Source organism: Myotis daubentonii, chromosome 1 (assembly GCF_963259705.1).
Source record: "Myotis daubentonii chromosome 1, mMyoDau2.1, whole genome shotgun sequence".
Taxonomy (NCBI): Eukaryota; Metazoa; Chordata; class Mammalia; order Chiroptera; family Vespertilionidae; genus Myotis; species Myotis daubentonii.
The window spans coordinates 21,037,748-21,055,799 of record NC_081840.1 but is presented as its reverse complement, the minus strand read 5'-3'; the positions used below and the strand labels follow the sequence as shown (position 1 = coordinate 21,055,799).

The 18,052-nt window shown below is 43.4% G+C and overlaps 1 protein-coding gene across 1 annotated transcript in view; it reads left to right on the top strand.

The window, feature by feature from the left end:
- The first annotated feature begins 2,145 nt into the window (after positions 1-2,145).
- The window catches only part of IFT43 (intraflagellar transport 43), a 73,266-nt gene continuing 57,359 nt past the window's right edge, over positions 2,146-18,052 (top strand). The window contains exons 1-2 of the mRNA XM_059689697.1: positions 2,146-2,275; positions 6,128-6,217. Of these exons, the coding sequence (XP_059545680.1) occupies positions 2,222-2,275; positions 6,128-6,217 (144 nt within the window). The 5' untranslated portion in view covers positions 2,146-2,221. The remainder of the gene's footprint in view (positions 2,276-6,127; positions 6,218-18,052) is intronic.

Genomic DNA, 18,052 nt, shown 5'->3' with positions numbered 1-18,052 from the left:
GCTTAAAAATAACTTGTCTAAGGTCATATAGCCTGTATGTATCACCACTGACATTTAGGCTGAGGAGCCTATTGCAGGTCTATGAATATAACTATGCCTCTGAAATTCAGCCAGCCTTGGAAAAAATGATTTTCTCTCATCATTGATGTTTCTCTCTCTCTCTCTCTCTCTCTCCCTTCCTCTCTGAAATCGATAAAAAAAATATTTTTAAAAAATCTAATATTCTCACTGAGAATCAGAGTTAGTAAGTGAAAGGTTTTAGGGATAATCTCTAAGAGTAATTACAGGGAAAAAAACTGAGTCCAGAGAGACTCTGCCTGGCTACCCAGGTAGTTATCAGCAGAGCTAGCATGAGACCTCAATTCTTCTGACATCCAGGTAATGCTGTTGCTGTCACAACCCTACCCAATAAACATATGGATGAATGATTGAACTGAGTAACTTACTGGGTATTTAGTTTTAGGGTTGCTACTCACACTTCCAAGTCTTTGCTTAGTGGCCATCTAGGCCTTACCCCCAGTGCGATTTTGGAGACACTGCTCCCTTTCACAGCCATGAGCCCATCACCTGGGAGTCCCAGATGACCAGGGCCAGGGACACAGCCAGTGGTATTGACTTGGTATCTTATATGGGGAGTCGATGAAAACTCAACTTACTTGCCCCGTTAGGCTGGTGAAGGGGTTCAGAACAGGCCTCCTCAAGATGTGCCACTTAGACATGTGAATTATTTTGAGCTGAAGACAATGGAGCCCCTGAGGGCTCATGATAAACTTTTACTTCTCCCTTAAAGACTTTAATTAGAGGCCTTACCATAATAAGAGTTATCACCAGAAATAACTTTTTTGAAAAATATATATTTTTATTGATTTCAGAGAGGAAGGGAGAGGGAGGGAGGGAAAAGAGAGGGAGAGAGAGTGAGAGAGAGAGAGAGTGAGAGAGAGATCAATGATGAAAAGCACAAAAGAAAGAAACATCAATGATGAGAGAGAATAATGATTGGCTGCCTCCTGCACGCCCCCTACTGGGGATGGAGCCCGAAACCCCAGCATATGCCCTTGACCAGAATTGAACGGGACCCTTCAGTCCACAGGCGGATGCTCTATCCACTGAACCAACCAGCTAGGGCCAGAAATAACTTTTTGTATCTATAGCTCTGTTTATCTATAGCGCCGGGCAAACCTCTAATTACTGAACATCTGTTCTTCTATTCCTGCAGTGATATTCATCCCCTCTGATGCCCCAAGGTGTCTTACTTCATCCTTAGCTCAGAATGTCACATGTACCTCTTTTCCCCTTTTTGTCTCTGACTCATATATATGGGGTTCCCATACTTATGTAATTAAATTTTGTTTTTTTCTCTTGTTAGTCTGTCTCCTATCGATTTGATTATTAGACCAGCCAAAAGAACTCAGAGGGTAAAGGAAAGCTTCTTCCGCCCTCGCACTGGGAATTTGAGGGATATCTTCCTTTACTGGCCTAGGAGGATGGCTGGCACTCAGTAATAAGGGCTGAAGAAAAATACTCCAGTAAGATACGGTGCCAGAAAGGCGCCTAGCTCTGCTGCTTAATGATTTCCCTCAAGCCATCTCTTTGCACATCTTCAATTGTGGAATCATTGAATATTGCTGCTGCTTACTTTATGTTGTTGGAAGGATTATTTGACTTTTGCAAGTTATTACTACTAGGGGTTTTGATGTGTTGGTTCCGCCTCTCTGTGACGTTTTTGAAGACAGAGATTATGTATATTGCATTTTCCGTTATAAACCATTTATTAACACCTGATCCTTGTAGCCCGTTTCCTCATCTGTGCAATGGAGATAATGCAACATATCTTGCTTCCCATACAAGGTTGCTATGCCCTTCACAGGAGCTAATAACCGTGAAGGTCCTCTGTGCATTGTAAAGAGCTATATAAATGGGAGGGATCAGAATAATCGCTACTATTAGTAGTGGTGCTTTGCAATGAATAACTTACGTATTTAAAAAAGGGCAAATGTTTTCCCACTGTCCCACAGGAGCAGCCTTAGCGGAATGTGATACCTGGCGGTTTCTTCCGGATGTCAAGCAAGGCGTTTAGGAAATATTTAAGTTGGAGGATGGTACAGAGAATCCAGGAATAATGCCTCGACCCTTTAAATTTCGGGACGGAAGGGCGGAGCCATCGTCAGGGACGCCAAGGGGCCGCTAGGTTTCCAGGAAGTGACGTCAGGCGGCCGCGGAGATGGAGGACGTGCTGGACCTGGGCGAGGAGCGGCGCCGCGGCCCGGCCACCTCCGTGAGGACTGTGGCGGGGGCGGGAGGCGGGTTGGGGCCAGAATTTGGCGGGTGGGGAGGGACGGCTCCGCGGGCCCGGCTCCCGGCGGCGCCTGTGCGGCGGGTCCCAGCGGCCGGAGCCGCACTGCGGAGGCGGAGAGGAGGCGGGGGCTTCGCGCGCCCCGCCCCCGGGCCGCGGGGGGCTCAGCCTGGGGTTCGCTTTCTTTAAAATCCCCAGGAAGTGGGAAACCGCCCCCGCCGGCCTCCGGGGTCAGTGGAAACTTGCCCCGTTCTCCTTGGCTTTCTGGAGCCCCAGGGGCGAACGTCCCTGGAAAGGACAGCTCTGCGGGTGACCCGAGGCGCCCGGCCAGGGTCGTCCTTGCGCCCATTCTAGAGCTTTCCCGTCGGACTCTCCTTATGGCAAACTTACATAAAACCCGCACTGTCTCATACAGGGGAGGCAGGGCTGGGCTTTTTTTTTTTTTTTTGGCCCGTAGCCCCGGGGAACGAGGCTTTTCCTCAGTTTTATAGTTAAGGAAAGCAAGGCTCAGATTTATAACGTTGAGTGCTGGGGCCCAGAGGTCAGATGGAGTCTAAAGCTGTTGCGAGGGTCTAAAAAAAGCTAACCTCTCGTTCGAACCTCGGGCTCCTCGTCTCGGAATGGCGTTGCTGTCTGCCCTAAGGAGTTGCAGTGAAGACGGAATAGGATTGTGCGTGGGAAAGCCTTAGCACAGCGCCTGGCGGTTGCTAAGTTATTAGAAGACGTTCGCTGCCGCTCTTCTGCAGCTGCGATTCACCCAATCGAGGGTCAGTAACAAACCAAGCTGGATTCAAGACTCAAGTTCAGCGATTTTTTTGTTTTAACTCCATTCACACCCCCCTCCAAGCCTTTTTACCTTTAGAATAGTCAAGAGTACATTTACTGAAAGATTGAGCCACCGGGCAGAGCTTTAGCCTGCGCTGTGGACTGTGGAATCTCTTAAGTGTTATTTTGTTTTTTAATACCCTGGTAGCATCTGCTGTCCTCCAAGGAGCTGGATAGGAGCACCTCCCTAAGGGAGAGCTGAAGCATACGAACAAATAGTTCTAGGACAGTGGTTCTCAACCTTCCTAATGCCCCGACCCTTTAATACAGTTCCTCATGTTGTGGTGACCCCCAACCATAACATTATTTTCGTTGCTACTTCATAACTGTAATTTTGTTACTGTTATGAATCGTCATGTAAATATCTGATATGCAGGATGTATTTTCATTGTTACAAATTGAACATAATTAAAGCATAGTGATTAATCACAAAAACAATATGTAATTCTATATGTGTTTCCCGATGGTCTTAGGCGACCCCCAAAGGGGTCGCGACCCACAGGTTGAGAACCCCTGTTCTAGGACGAAGCAGGTTGCTTGATTGACCAAGGAGAATATTAGGTCACCAGGCTTTCCTGATATGTGAATTTGTGTAGTACCGGGTTATATAAATGTAGTTCTTCGTTCATCTTTTCAACTAACACTTTATTGAGCCCGTTTTCATAGGTGCTGGAGGGCCGGAAGCCAATTCCAGCATGTCAGCAAGGGCTGAATCATCTGGAGTAGCAAGGGCATTTCCCCAAACCTGAAAAGGATGCATTAAATTGATCGTTTGCTGCCAGACAGCTCAGGGCATCTTAATCTACATGTTGTTGCCTCCTACTGGCCAAACACCTGAACAGCCAAAGGCGATTTTCCCAAATCTGACAATGCCTCTGTAAATGAAACCGGACCCTTTGATGTATATATCTCTGCCTCACCTCAGGACAATTTGTGTTAATAAAAAGCATGGTGTCCTGAGACGAGGAGATCTTAGTTTCTTTAGCTAGGCTCCTCTGACCCCCAAATGCCTTTCAAAATTATGTTTCGTCTCTGGACTCTTATTTAAGTTACACACAGCCCCTGCTCCAGATTGCTGAACCCTTCTTAATGCCGGCACTGGAGATAAAGCAGCGAATAAAACAAAGTTCTTGCCCTTATGGGGCTTATATTCCAGTGAGGCAAGATGGACAATAAACAGGCTATACATTCAAAATATATAAGATTGGGTAATGAAATAGTTTTTCTATTAGCCATACATGTGGACTTATAACGGGGTCTTCGAAAAGTTTAACATTTTAAAATACTTAATTTTTAGAGCAGTTATCTATAAACAGCATTTAGAGACAAGATTATTGAATTTTTGTTTCAGCACAACCACTGCTTATGGTATGCCATATTTATATATCCAATGCTGTGATAAATGGAAAAGCATAACACAAGTGAAGCAATGGAATTGTCTGCCTTGGGGAAAAAAATGAGCTGCTTATTATCAGGAAGATTGTTTCCATCATCTCTGAAACCTAAATGATTGATTAAAATTTGAAATGGCCCAGCTGGTGTAGCTCAGTGGTTGAGCATTGACATAGGAACTATGAAGTCACGGTTCAATTCCCAGTCAGAGCACATGCCTGGGTTTCAGGCTCAATCCCTAGTGGGGGGGGTGTGCAGGAGGCAACCTATCAGTGATTATCTCTTATCATTGATGTTTCTTTCTCTTTCTCTCTTCCTCTCTGAAATCAATAAAAGTATATTAAAAACAATATTTGAAATGTAAACACTCTGTAAGAGTTTTTATGCAGCTCCCATGTACCCCTTCTCAATTTGTTGGTACAGATAGTTCTTAGGATATCATAAAACTGAGATTCCAGCATGGTATAGTGGAAAGAACTCAGAATTTGAAGACAAGAAGATTTTGCTTTGAGATTTATGTCTGCCACTTAATTGTCTTTCTGGGCATTGATTTCCTCATTTGTAAAATGATATTAATCCCAGTCCCTGTTATTCTGAGATCAAATGAAACTATATCAAGTGAGGTCTGAAAGTATTTCTATCAATGCTATTTTGTCTTTTAAAAGCCAACAAATGGCACTAGTGGGTTTAGTTCAGTGGATAGAGCGTCGGCCTAAAGACTTCATGTAGGGTCCCAGGTTTGATTCCAGTCAAGGGCACATGCCCGGGTTTCAGGCTCCATCCCCAGTAGGGAGAGTGCAGGAGGCAGCGGATCAGTGATTCTGTCATCATTGATGTTTCTCTCTTTCTCTCCCCCCCTCCTCCTTTCCTCTCTGAAATTAATAAAAATAGATTTTTTTAAAAAGCCAACAAATGAATAGATAAATATTTTAGTACCCATTGGTCTGCCTAAATAAAGTTTTGTTGTTGTGTTGTGAAGCATTTGAGATATAGAGCCTCCCCTGCAGGAGGACTTTGGGGAAAACCTGCAGATGGTTCATTTGATGACTCAGAATGTGAAGTGTTCTGATTTCCAAAGCTGATGTCTCAACATTCTTGTAAGAGATTTTCTTTCATGTTGTAAACGGAACTCCAATTTAGTTTACACGTTAAAGCAGACGCTACCTGTATTTCTCTTTTGGCAGTTCCCATGGAATTTAGGAATTCTCTCTCAAAAACTTTTTTTTGATAACTGTTCTCACGTCAAGCTGCAGCTTTGAAAGTAGGTCTTCCTAAAATCCTGCATGAACATGGGAGCCTTTACCACACTCTTCCTTAAACTGTGGCATGAGGTCTCTGCCCATTCCAGAGGAATTTCTAGTTTCATTTCTTTGGGTAGAAATGATCTATGGTAGTTAAATGAAAACCTTATGATCATTAACCCATGAATTTCCTATTCTTCTACCAAAGAGAACTGACCTTAGTTGCTTTTAGGGTTTGGAGCATTTGCTAAGAATATATTCAGATTACTTCACCATGTATTCATAAATCCAGTTCTTGCTTACCTTCCCAGAACTCTTGTCCTCATAGCGGCTCAAAGATGTTTGGGTCAGCAGTGCCCCTCATTTCTTCTTATAGGAGGCCAAGATGGGTCGCCGAGCTCAACAGGAGTCAGCTCAAGCCGAGAATCCCCTCAGTGGCAAGAATTCTTCGATTCTGACTGGAGAGGTGGGTGTTAAAAAATCTGAGGAAATGCTACAAATTAGTATTCCATATTTCTTCTCTTTAATGTCAGCTCTTCTCCTATCTTAATTTGGGAATTCCCTTCCTGGGCATTTGTCATCTGAGTTAGAAATGAAAAAGAAACACTTTATCTTCGATGCTGGAATAGTTTCGGTGCATTGCTTTCTATTCTCAAGGAAGAACTTTGTAAAGTTAGCTGAAGCAAGGGACTGGGAAGTTTCAAAATCTAGTTGAAATCCAGGTTGTTATTTCTACTGAATGAAGGCCAGTGAGGCATGCTGGTGACACCAAGTTAGATTACACACCTGGACATCTCATGGGGACCTGCACTTCCTACAGTGTCAGGCAGGAAGGGGATCAGTACTGGCCTTATTTTCCTGGAAACTTTTCCTCTGAGTAGCCCAGACTTACGGGAATTTATCCGGTTCCTTTGTAGAGAGGGTGGGTAATCCTGATGAGCAATACTTTTAATGCCAGGGTACTATTTTCGGCAGCTTCACCTTCGTTTGTCCGTTTGAAAAAACGTTGCCCTTTTCAAGAGTCTGCTTCAGGGTAATCCCCTCTGTCAGTCAGCTCTTCTCCAGGTTGAGGTAGGGCTCCTTCCTCTCAGTTTCCATAGAACATCTCACATTATATGCTAATTTTTGTTTTATGTGTCTGTCAGTCCCACTAGACATTGAGTTTTCTGACAGCAGGAAACCTGGCTTCTCTGTCGTCTGGCTCCTGGGCCCATAGTAGGTTGAGAGTAGATGAGGGGATGTCACTGATAGAAATGTGGGTACAGAGAATCATTTCTCTACTCTAGGATACCAACCATGCCAGCGCAGAAAAGCTGGCAGCTGACCCTTGGCCTCATTGCCTGAAAACAGTAGGGGGAGTGTGAGTTGGGGGGATTGTGGGAACTGGAGGCCAATGCCCCTTCTAAAGGGGTAACCACTACATAGCCAGAGCTGACTGATGCTGTGGGAAACACAGGCCCAGTATTGCCAGATCCTCTGACTTTGCAAGAGATGTTGGCAGTCTAAACTTGTATATGAAAGCAACAATTTTTAGAGGTTAGTAATTAATATAAAAATTTTGGCCTGGCCGAGGCCGGTTTGGCTCGGTGGATGGAGCGTCGGCCTGTGGACTGGGGGGGTCCCGGGTTCGATTCCGGTCAGGGGCATGTGCCTGGGTTGCGGGCACATCCCCAGTGGGGGATGTGCAGGAGGCAGCTGATCGATGTTTCTCTCTCGTCGATGTTTCTGGCTCTCTGTCTCTCTCCCTTCCTCTCTGTGGAAGAATCAATAAAATATATTTTTAAAAAAGGAAAAGAAAAAAAAAAATTTTGGCCTGAAGGTTGTTAGTATGTGACCTTTGGCCATAGCACCCCCATTATAGTGCTTATTACATTGTAGTCTAACATTTTACAAGTCTGGCTCCCTCATGAAATGTGAGCTTCTGGGAGACAAGGGTGTGTCTTCCCATTGTACATCTTTGTTATCACAGTGTCTGTCACAGAACAGGTATGCATTTGACATTGCAAAGGATGAGGGGATGAAGTGCATAGTGTGTGATGGGGAGCTTAGAAGCTGAGTGATACTGTGATAGGGCCAGGGGTTGGCAGATCACAGTGGAACATTGGAGGCACGGTTATGGGTGTGGTCGTATAATATAAAAAGACAGTGAAAGAAGACATACCAGCCCCAACCTGGATCTCAAGAAGCTTGAACTGTAGTAAGGTACATCTTTAAAGAGAAAAGGGGCAAACAGATGATTGGGTTAATGGAAATCTATTCTTGGCCTCTGGCCACTTTAGACTATAGTTCTAGGAGGATCCATCGCAATGCCAGATGACTTATTCATTTATTCAACAAATATTTATTGAAGCTTTCTGTGTGCTGGCACCATTTTAGGACTTGGCATATTTCAGTGAACAAAAGAGACAAGGTTCCCTGCCATAACAGAACTTATATTCTTGTGATTATTGGCAGTTAGGAAGACTGACTACAGGTCTACTTAATTGTGAAGGAGGTTACAGCCTGTAGTGGTCAGGTGAGCGAGCCTGTGATGGGCCAGGATGTCCTGGAATGACCTATGGCCTTGAAGCCCGATGTGGCCCCCATACCAAATGGGCTCCTCAGCTGGGGTCAGTAAGCACTGTTCCTCTACCCACCCCCTTCCCCTTGGCTTCCAGCAAGAGTCAGTTCTGTGAGCACATAACTCCAGAGTCACAGACTCTGATGAACCTTGTAGGGTTTCAGCCTTTCTGGAATACTTGCTTATTTCCTTTTTATTTTTCTTTTTTAAACTATGAGCATTAGCATTTTTCTGGGAGAACATGATAAAAAGTCATTCTCTTCTTTGTCTAATGGGTGTATCTGACAGCGAAATGCCTGTCAGAATTCCAGGATTCCTTCTCTCCCTGGGTTAATTGAGGTTCAAAGCAGTGTGGGCAGCCTCCCCCCCCCCCCCCCCCCCCGGGGCCAGATGCTCACTGTGCTGTGTGGGACTTTTTGGCTGTTTCTTTCTAAAATTAGATCCTAAGACTTGTGTGTGTGCCCATTTACATTCCGAGTGTATTACTTGATATATTTATTTTTGTCCTCTCGCTGACTATATTCTATGTTGAAGCTATTCATGAAACTGTAACTATGGTACCTGGGCTTGTCAGACATATTGGAGTTACTTTAGGGTTAAGTAGGAAATTAGTTCAAACAAGTTACCTTAAAGCGAGATGGCAGAGTTGGGAGCGCTGGCGAAGGAAGCAGAGAAGGGGTCCACTGGAAGAGAGAGAGCACAGGACTTGGCATCAGAAGACCAGGGCTTGTGACAGCTCTGCTAATTAATTGCCTGGATCTTGAACTAGTCCACTAATCTCTCTAATCCTCCATTTTATTATCTGTCAAATAGTGGTAACAGTACTACCAGGTTGCTGTGGGGATTAAGTGAAATATGCAATTAAAAGCACTTTAATAACGGAGAAGCCTGGCACAAGTGTTCATTCATGCAGTAAACTAGTGAATAAGTATTTGGACAGTGCTCTGCTGTTTTTAGTAACGAAGAGGATGTAAGCTTGGGTCTCTGCTAGAACTGACTGGAAAGGCTCTTCAAGGCTGCTCCTCACGTAACCACAGGTTGACCAGTAGGGATCCCAAGCAGTTTTTGTGCTTTCTGGGTGCAGTGGACATTCCTTACACGAGTGGACAACAACCCAGGTCTTGGGATCATGCAGGTGGGTCATTCCGGCCTGGGCTCAAATCCTGGCTCTGCCGCATATTAGTTCTATGACTCCGACCGAGCAAGTTACTTAAAACGGGGATATTAATACTACATACTCCGTAAGGGTGGCTAGAGAGAAAAAATGAGGTCATAGACGTAAAGCCCTTAATACAATCTGGGACATAAGTGCCCAATATATTGCTAACCATTATTTTTCTAGACTTTTCTCCTTTTTAGTTTGCCTTAACCATCTCTACAAAGGTTGAAAACTGGTGGTCTTCAGGCTGAATTTCACCTATAGTCATGTCTTGTTTGATGTGGGCAGAGTTTAATTTTTTTTTCTTTTTATTTGGTTGTTATCGTTTATAAATTAGGAAACTTCATGTGAAAATCTAAATTTTGGGCTTCTTTCTAAAATCAGAAGTGTTGGCATGGTGGGAGTGCTGGGCTGGCATTCCCACAAGGCTGGAGCTGGCTGGAGCTGGTAACAGTGCTCGCGTACATGCGACCTGCCCTCTCCATTTCGCCACTTGGCCACTTGTTACTGTAATACACCTGGTCAGATTTACTCACATTTGGTCTGACTGGCTTCTACTTCCATTTGAGTTTCAAACTCCTGCTTTTTTAGGGTGGATTGATTTTCAGGTGTCCTTGTGTGTCTGTTAGTGTTGAATTTGGCTACATCCATCAGAAACTCAACCCCAGTACTTGAATCAAACAGCATGATTTTTCTTGCAGCAAGAAGCCCAGAGGAGGGCAGGGCAGGGCAGGGCTGGTGCGGTCCTGCATGACCCTTTCCCCTTCTAGTTTCCAGCTCTGCCATCTGGAGCTTGGGACCTATTCTCATGGTAGCAGAATGACTGGTTGTTCCCAGGGATCAGAGCTGCATTCTGGAGAGGAAAAGAAAGGATAGTTGAAGCATTCAAGGTGCATGCCAACCAAGTGTGTCCCTTCTTTCTTTCTAGGAAAACAGTAGCCAGAGACCTCACCAAGTAGACTTTTAGTTACATGTTATTGGTCAGAACTGTGTCTTACAACCACCTTATTTTGCAAGGGAGTGTTCAACTGGGCATGTGGCCACACCCATAACATTGGGGTGTGTTTTTTTTTGTTAGAGAGGAGAGGAGAATAGAATGGCTGTTGGGTTGGCAATTTGCACTGACATGTGTTTTTTAAAAAAGTAGAATTTATGCAAAGTTGTGTGTGTGGTTTTTTTTAAAGGGAGAGGAAGGAAGAGAAAGAGAGAGAAACTTTGATGTGAGAGTGAAGCATCAATCAGCTGCCTCCCATATGCCCCCCATGAGGGATTGAACCTGCAACCTGGGCATATGCCCTGACCTGGGATTGAACTGGCAACTTCGGTGCACGGGATGACGCCCAGCCAACTGAGTCACACTGGCCAGGGCTTTTTTTTTTTTTTTTAAATATATTTTTATTGATTTCAGAGAGGAAGGGAGAGGGAGAGAGAGATGGAAAGATCAATGATGAGAGAGAATCATTGATCGGCTGTCTCCTGCATGCCCTCTACTGGGGATCGAGCCCACAACCCGGGCATGTGCCCTTGACTGGAATCAAACCTGGGACCCTTCAGTCTGCAGGCTGACACTCTATCCCAGGAGTCCTCAAACTTTTTAAACAGAGGGCCAGTTCACTGTCCCTCAGACCGTTGGAGGGCTGGACTATAGTTTAAAAAAAAAAAACTATGAACGAATTCCTATGCACACAGCACATATCTTATTTTGAAGTAAAAAAACCAAAACGGGAACAAATACAATATTTGTATTTGCATGTGGCCTGTGGGCCGTAGTTTGAGGACCCCTGCTCTATCCACTGAGCCAAACCGGCTAGGGCTTTTTTTTTTTTTTTTTTTTTTTAATGTAGCCTTGGGTATGAAAGGGAAGAATTATTTTTTAGTAGTAAAAACAAAACAAAACAAAAAATAAACCCACATCTCTCTCTAGTTTTTTAAATTTAAATTTGTGTAGCGTTCGGTGAAAAATTGTAAGCCCTGAAGTTCCAGGAAATGTTGATAGAATTGCCTGTCACTCTCTTCTAGTTATTTCTAACACCTGGAGGCTTTTCGCTTACAGGGTATGTGTGGCTCAGTCCTCCCTCTCTCAAAGAAGAGGGAAGGTCTCTGTTTGGTCATTTGGTAAATTTCAAGGAGCTTAACTATTTCATTGTACTGATTGATCAGAACGATGAACTCTTCCAATAGTTTTATTCTTACTCACTCAGAGTTGATTAGAATTATGAATATTTCTTTCAGGTTGTCCTGAAGATGAAATTAGGTAATGCACATACAGTGCTTAGCATCATATCCAGCACACTGGAACCTCTTAAGAAATGGCAAATCCTAAAAATGTTTATGACTGCACTCTTCTGGTGTTTGGCTTTTTTTGGCCACCTGTCACAAATCAGGCTTGGATCACTAGATGCATATTTCAGTTAGCAATTCCAGTTGGCATTACAGTCATTGAGAATTGTACTGGAAGATGGTTCCAGGATGATCTTCACTTGTCTACAGCACAGAACTTTCTCTGGGGAGACCAGCTGTGCTAATTGAGCTGGGTTTGATTTCTCTGCTTGAACTTTCACCTCCTATCAATTCAAATGCTGCTGCTCTTATACAGCTCCTTCAAGAAAAGACCCAACACTTTCTACCATAAAGTTACACTATCATACTCGGAAGTTGGAGAAAAGTAATTTTGGGCAAAACATCACCAGGGTTGGCCTGTCTTTTAGGTGAGCACGGCTCTCTTGGGTCTAGATCTCTCTGTGACTTATCTTTTATTTTGCAGATGGTCCTTTCAATAATAAAGCAATTTTAGCAGACATTGGAACAGTTGCTACCTGTCTGTTAATTACCTGCGGTATCCTATTTAAGCTCCATGGTAGCTCATGAAGTAAACACTATTATTATCTGATTTTTAGCTATGAGACTTCGAGATGTTGGGTGACTTGTCCAGAGTCCTTCAGCTTATCCCTGACTCTAGTTTAGTTTCTCTGACTCCGGCTAGGTACTTACCCACCACCTAACCTCCTACCTCCTTGCTAGGTACAGACACAGACCTCCCAGTAGAGAAAGACTTTTGGAGAGAATGGAGAGACTTCGGGTTTCTCTCTCTCTCTCTCTCTCTCAATCCTTTTGGAGAGGGAGTAAGTTCTCACTTGATCACTCTTATTCATCCACTTGTCTAGAGAAGTGTTTGAGTCACAGCTGTTCCCTTTCTCTCCCCTGATCCCTCGGTGTTCCTCCAAGGACTCAGACTGAAAGTTAGCCAGATTCTCTCGAAGGAATCTCAAAAATGCTGCTGGGCTCATGTTCCCAAATTAGGCCAATTTCCTCATCCCCCAGCAGCTTTCCTCAGCTGGAGCTCCTTTGGCGCTCGGCATTACGTCTCTTGCCCTCCGCCCATTCCCTGACGGGCCTGCCAGCACGGCAGTTATTTTCAGCCCAATAGGGTTATCTGCTGACCCTTTTTGGTGACATTTTCCTTCTTTCTCACAAAAATAACTTTCCTGATGGGTCACATTTCTCAGCCTTTTTCATAGCCCCTCTCCAATGGGCTGGATTAAATGATGCTTCTGGTAACGTCTTCGAAGAGGGATGCAGGGAATTCGATGTGGAACTGCTCGTGAGGAATGTGTTTTCCACACTTCATATTTATGTCGTGCTTTGCATGCTTCAGTTTTGAGCTCTCCCTTGGGATGGACATAGCGCATCACTGACCCATCCCTGGGGCCCATCACTGTGTGGAAGGGAATGTCATCTTAGGGTAGAGCCTGCATTTAGAAAGAGCGCTTCAAGATTCTCCTCCAGCGCTGGCTCCGGCTCTGTCATTCTCCCAGTACAACGCCCTTCCACAGCTTATGCCTCATTTTACTACCCGTGAAGCGGAGAATCGCTCTGGCTGGCTCCCTACAAGTCCCGGGTGAACGGCGGTGCAGGGAAGAGCTTTGAGGTTCTCTTTCTCACCTTTAGGAGGGTTAAATGAGAATGCATGTAAGGGGTCTAGTGCAGTGCACCATTACGTCAGCTATTGTTATTATTGACACAACCCGAGAAGTAGAATAGATGATCATTTTGTCTTTAATCCCAGTTCTGTCATTTACTAGGCATGAACCCTGGGCAAGTTACTTAACCACTCTAAGCCTGTTTCCTCATCTGTTGAATGGAGATGGTACTAGTAGCTATCTCATAGGGTTGTTGGAAGATAAATAAGAGTATATATAAAGCTCTTAAGATAGTGCCTGTAACATGCTATTATTATTATTATTATCATTATCATTATTCTTATCTGTGTCACATGAGAATTAGAAAGTATTATCAGTTTATCTTCAAATGCAGTTCTATTCAAGATACAGAGAAATTCTTACTTCATGGAACTCTCTGAGTCGTAGGACAAAGAAACATTTGAATGAGGCGTCCTTTAGGTGAGAATTTTTGTGCTGCTTGAGGCCCACTTCATTTGTCTCCTCTAGTAGCATCTCTGCCTATGCCACTGACTAGTTATTTGCCAATACTTTCCCATAGAACAATCCTTAATTGTTTACTTACATCATTTTGTTGTTCTGGGGGTTTATGGGTAGAAATTGAGAAAGGTGGCAGTGACCTCTGTGACCTCTGTGACCTTGGAGTAGAAAGTAACATCCATTTAGCCATTCATTCATTCACTTATGAAACTTGATTGGGAGCTTTCAATGTGCCAGGCATTGTGCTTGGCGTCCCTGTACTTTCAGGGAAGCAGTCAGAGAGGGGTCTGTGTGTGCCTGGCACAGCACCACATCACAGGCAGGTTCTCAGTAAATATTATGAAAGAATTCATTGAATACATTATGATGTACATGCACTCATCACCAAATGTAAAAGGCCTCTCGACCTTTTCCTCTCCTATTGAGCTTTTTCTGTTTCTTTTTTTCCTCCCTTTTCTCTTTTTTTCTGTGTCTCTTCCTGTTTTTTTATTCTTCACCAGTGATAACAAAGAACTCAATCCCCCATACTTCTTTTCCCCCATCCTGTTGTATATATTTTTATTGATATATTTATAAGTAGAATTTTATTTATTCATTCATTCACTCATTTACCCTATATTCAATATACACGTTCCAACATAAAAATGAATAATATAACTCTAGGCACACAAATTATAGTACTTAAGTAGTGTCAGAATGGGAACACAGAAGGAGCAATAACCCTGTCTGGGACTTCAGGAAAGCTTCCTAAAGGAGGGGACCGCTGAGGTGGTTTGAAATGAATGAGTAGGAATTTGCTAATGAGAGGGAAGAACAGAGGAAAAGCCTGTTTCAGGGCCTGCATTGTACAGGGGCCTGGTGTTTTCAGGGCATGGTAAACAACTTCATGTATTGGGACATAGGCCTTGTCTTCTAAGTGGAGGAATTTGGGGTTATTTTGTATGTTGTAGAGAGCCCACAAATATTTTAAAGCAGAAATTACATTGTTGACTTTGTTGTCTAAGAAGATAAATCTGACAGCTATGTGGAAGATGGTCTGGAGTGGGGAGAGTGTTCCCAAGGAGACCAGTGTGAGGTGGTTGGGGCAGTCCTTCTGAGAGATGATGGGGCATGAACTCCAGGCATTCCCAGATCAGTTTCACAGTTTTGGGCATCTATATACCACTTGTATTATTTATTAACATTTTTGTTTAACTCAACTCCCATTTTATATTTAAATACATTTATTTAAAAAAAATTTTATCAATGAAATTACAATTTAATGATAGTAATATTTTTCCTAATTCAGACTAAAATACATGCATGGCTGTTTTCAAAAGGCTCATCCATGTACCACCAGTCATCTTGCTTGCACTGGTGGCATTTGAACCTGATTTGGGGAAACAATAAACTGAAGCCTGGCAGAGGGGTAAAGAGGAGAGGTCAGAGCCACTTTTAAGGGGAGATGGATAATGTGGTATTAGCTTTGCTGTCTGGAGTTGACCCCATTGTAGCTAAAAGGACTGAATAGGTAATGATGTTTTTGAGGCTGAGAATTTAAGATCAGGAGTGGGGGAGTAAGAAGAGATAATTATTTCAATTTTGGGCATGTTGAATTTGAGTTACCTTTAGGGTTTTCAATGAGGTCTGTCAAGTACGTAAACAGATTTGGTCTGGAGCTTCAGAGAGAAAGTTGAAAAACTAGTGAAAACAGATGTGGGAGTCAGCAGGTATGCTGGGATGTCTAAGAAGAGCATATAGGAAGAACTTCTGATCTTTTGGGTGGTACACAGACACCTTCATGATCTTTAGGTGCAAATGTGTGAGGCTTTAAGCAGAGAAGAGATGTCAGATTTGCATTTTAGAAGGAGCACTTTGGCAATAATTGGCCAAGGATGGGTCCAGATTTTGTGAGTCCTGAAACTTACATAACTTAGAGGCTTTTTTTCAAGAAAAATAATTCAAAATTATGAAAGAAAATATTTATAATGAGGAGAGAAATCACAGCTAAGTTACTAGAGGCTTGAATATTCAGGTGCTTACATAGAAATGCCTCCTGATTGAGACCTAGATTCCCCTTCCTATCTAGAACTCTGTAACTTCCAGGGGCCCAGGCAGGTATGGAGTGTAGATTAGAGGAAGGCGAGACTAGCAGAGGGAGGTCAGCTAGGACCCAGATGAGAGAAGGTAGAACAGGAGCTTGTTAAGCCTTAATTTGCATTTGTGTGCATTTTCCCCAACACCCCTCAGCAGGCTGGGTGTTGACAGAGTGGAGGCATATGGTTGGCTCGATCCAGGTTTGGGGGTTTCTTGGACAAATGTGGTAAAAGGACAAGGAAGTGAGGCATGACACGATGGACCTTGGAGCTGGGTTGATAGAGAAGTGAAACCAAAATGTAGTTCTGAGAAAAGGAGGGAAGGAGGGGACTAGATATTTCAGAGATAAAGCAGTTCCAGGTTAAAGCAACTCTGAAAAGTAGGTGTTTAAAGGGTTAGGAAACTCTGAGGCAAAGCATTAGATGACTTGTTCATGTGACCTTTGACTTCGAGTGATAGGATGATTGTGAAGCAGGAATGCCCCAGTTTTTGATCAATCTGTACTCAGGTAATTGTCAGTGACCAGAAAGGGAGGTGATGCAGTTGAACGGTATAAGTTTCAAAGAAAGTGTTCTGTAATAATGGGGAAGAGTAATGGTGTAGAGCAGTGGTTGCCAACCTTTCGGACCTCACAGACCACCAGTGGCGACTGCTGGTGTAGAGGAACTTTGAGAGGTGAGGCAGGAACATTATCTTGGGACTCTGGTTTTTAATATATATATGATAGATAGATATAGATATAGATCTATCTATCTATCTATCTATCTATCTATATCTATCTATCTATTAGAGAGGAAGAGAGAGGGAGAGAGAGGTAGAAACATCAGTGATGAGAGAGAGAATCATCGATCAGCTGCCTCCCGCACACCCCACATGGGGGGATCAAGCCCGCAACCGGGCACGAGCCATGACTGGGAATTGAATCTCGAATTCCTGGTTCATAGGTCGTCGCTCGACCACTGGTCCTCACCTTCTGGGCAGGACTCTGGTTTTAAAGAGTAAGAAGGCTGTATTTGAGAGAACTTAAGAGAAATGAAGTTCACAGGGGAAAGCCAGCCAGGTTTTAGGAGAGGTAAGGAGACGGTAAGAGTGCTGTGTGAATAGAGAATATCTGATCTGCTTAGCCTCATTGAAGTCATTAGCTGGGCTAGATTTCTCCTCATTATGTAGCATGTCAATAATTACTGTAAAGGAGCAGAATGAGAGTAAAATATTCTTTTAATACAGAAAGAGGGTACTAATGAATGTTAAATGTCATTGGTGATATACTGAAACATTTCTGGTCACATGCCTTTACCCACCATAATAGAGAATTATGTCACCATGTTTAGCTGATTGCTTTTATATTCCATTTTAATCCCTTTATTGGCTTTTTAGGTATAGCTTTCTGTACTGTTTTTTTTAGTGGTCACCGTAGGGATTGGAATATGCACTCTTATCACTGGCTACATAGCGTTAATATTATACCACTTCACATGAAATGCGAGATCCTTGCAGCAGTATAAGTCCCATATGTCCCCTCTCATCCTTTGTGCCAGTGATGTCATACACTTTAAAAACTAATGTTGTAAACCCCATAATATCATTTGTCATTTAGAGAAATTAAAAGAAAAAAGAGATAGTCTTGTATATTCACTCACATGTCTACCATTTCCATTGTTCTTCATTTCAGCCTGTAGAACCAGGATTAAGTACTGATCCATGCAGATGCTGTGCTGAGCACTCTGAAAAGCTCATCTAGAAAGGCCTCTTAAGAGTTGGAGAGGTTGGCAGTGTCCTTGGCATGGGCAGGAAGTCTTCCTGTATAGCCTCAGCTGTGTAGCAAAATTTACAGATTGACTGTACCCATGCCATGCCTTTCGTGTCAGGCCATTGTCACCAGGAGCAATAGAATGGCCTTTGGCCTTTCTTGTTAGAGAAGGAGTAGGAAGAGAGTCTGAGAAATCAACCTTGGGCTTGGGCTGATAAGCTGGAAAAGAGAGCATAGCATGTTTTAACACGGGTCTATGAGGAAGTTTTTACCAAAATGAGAAAACCGAGAACAACGTAGTAAGTTTTTTATTAACA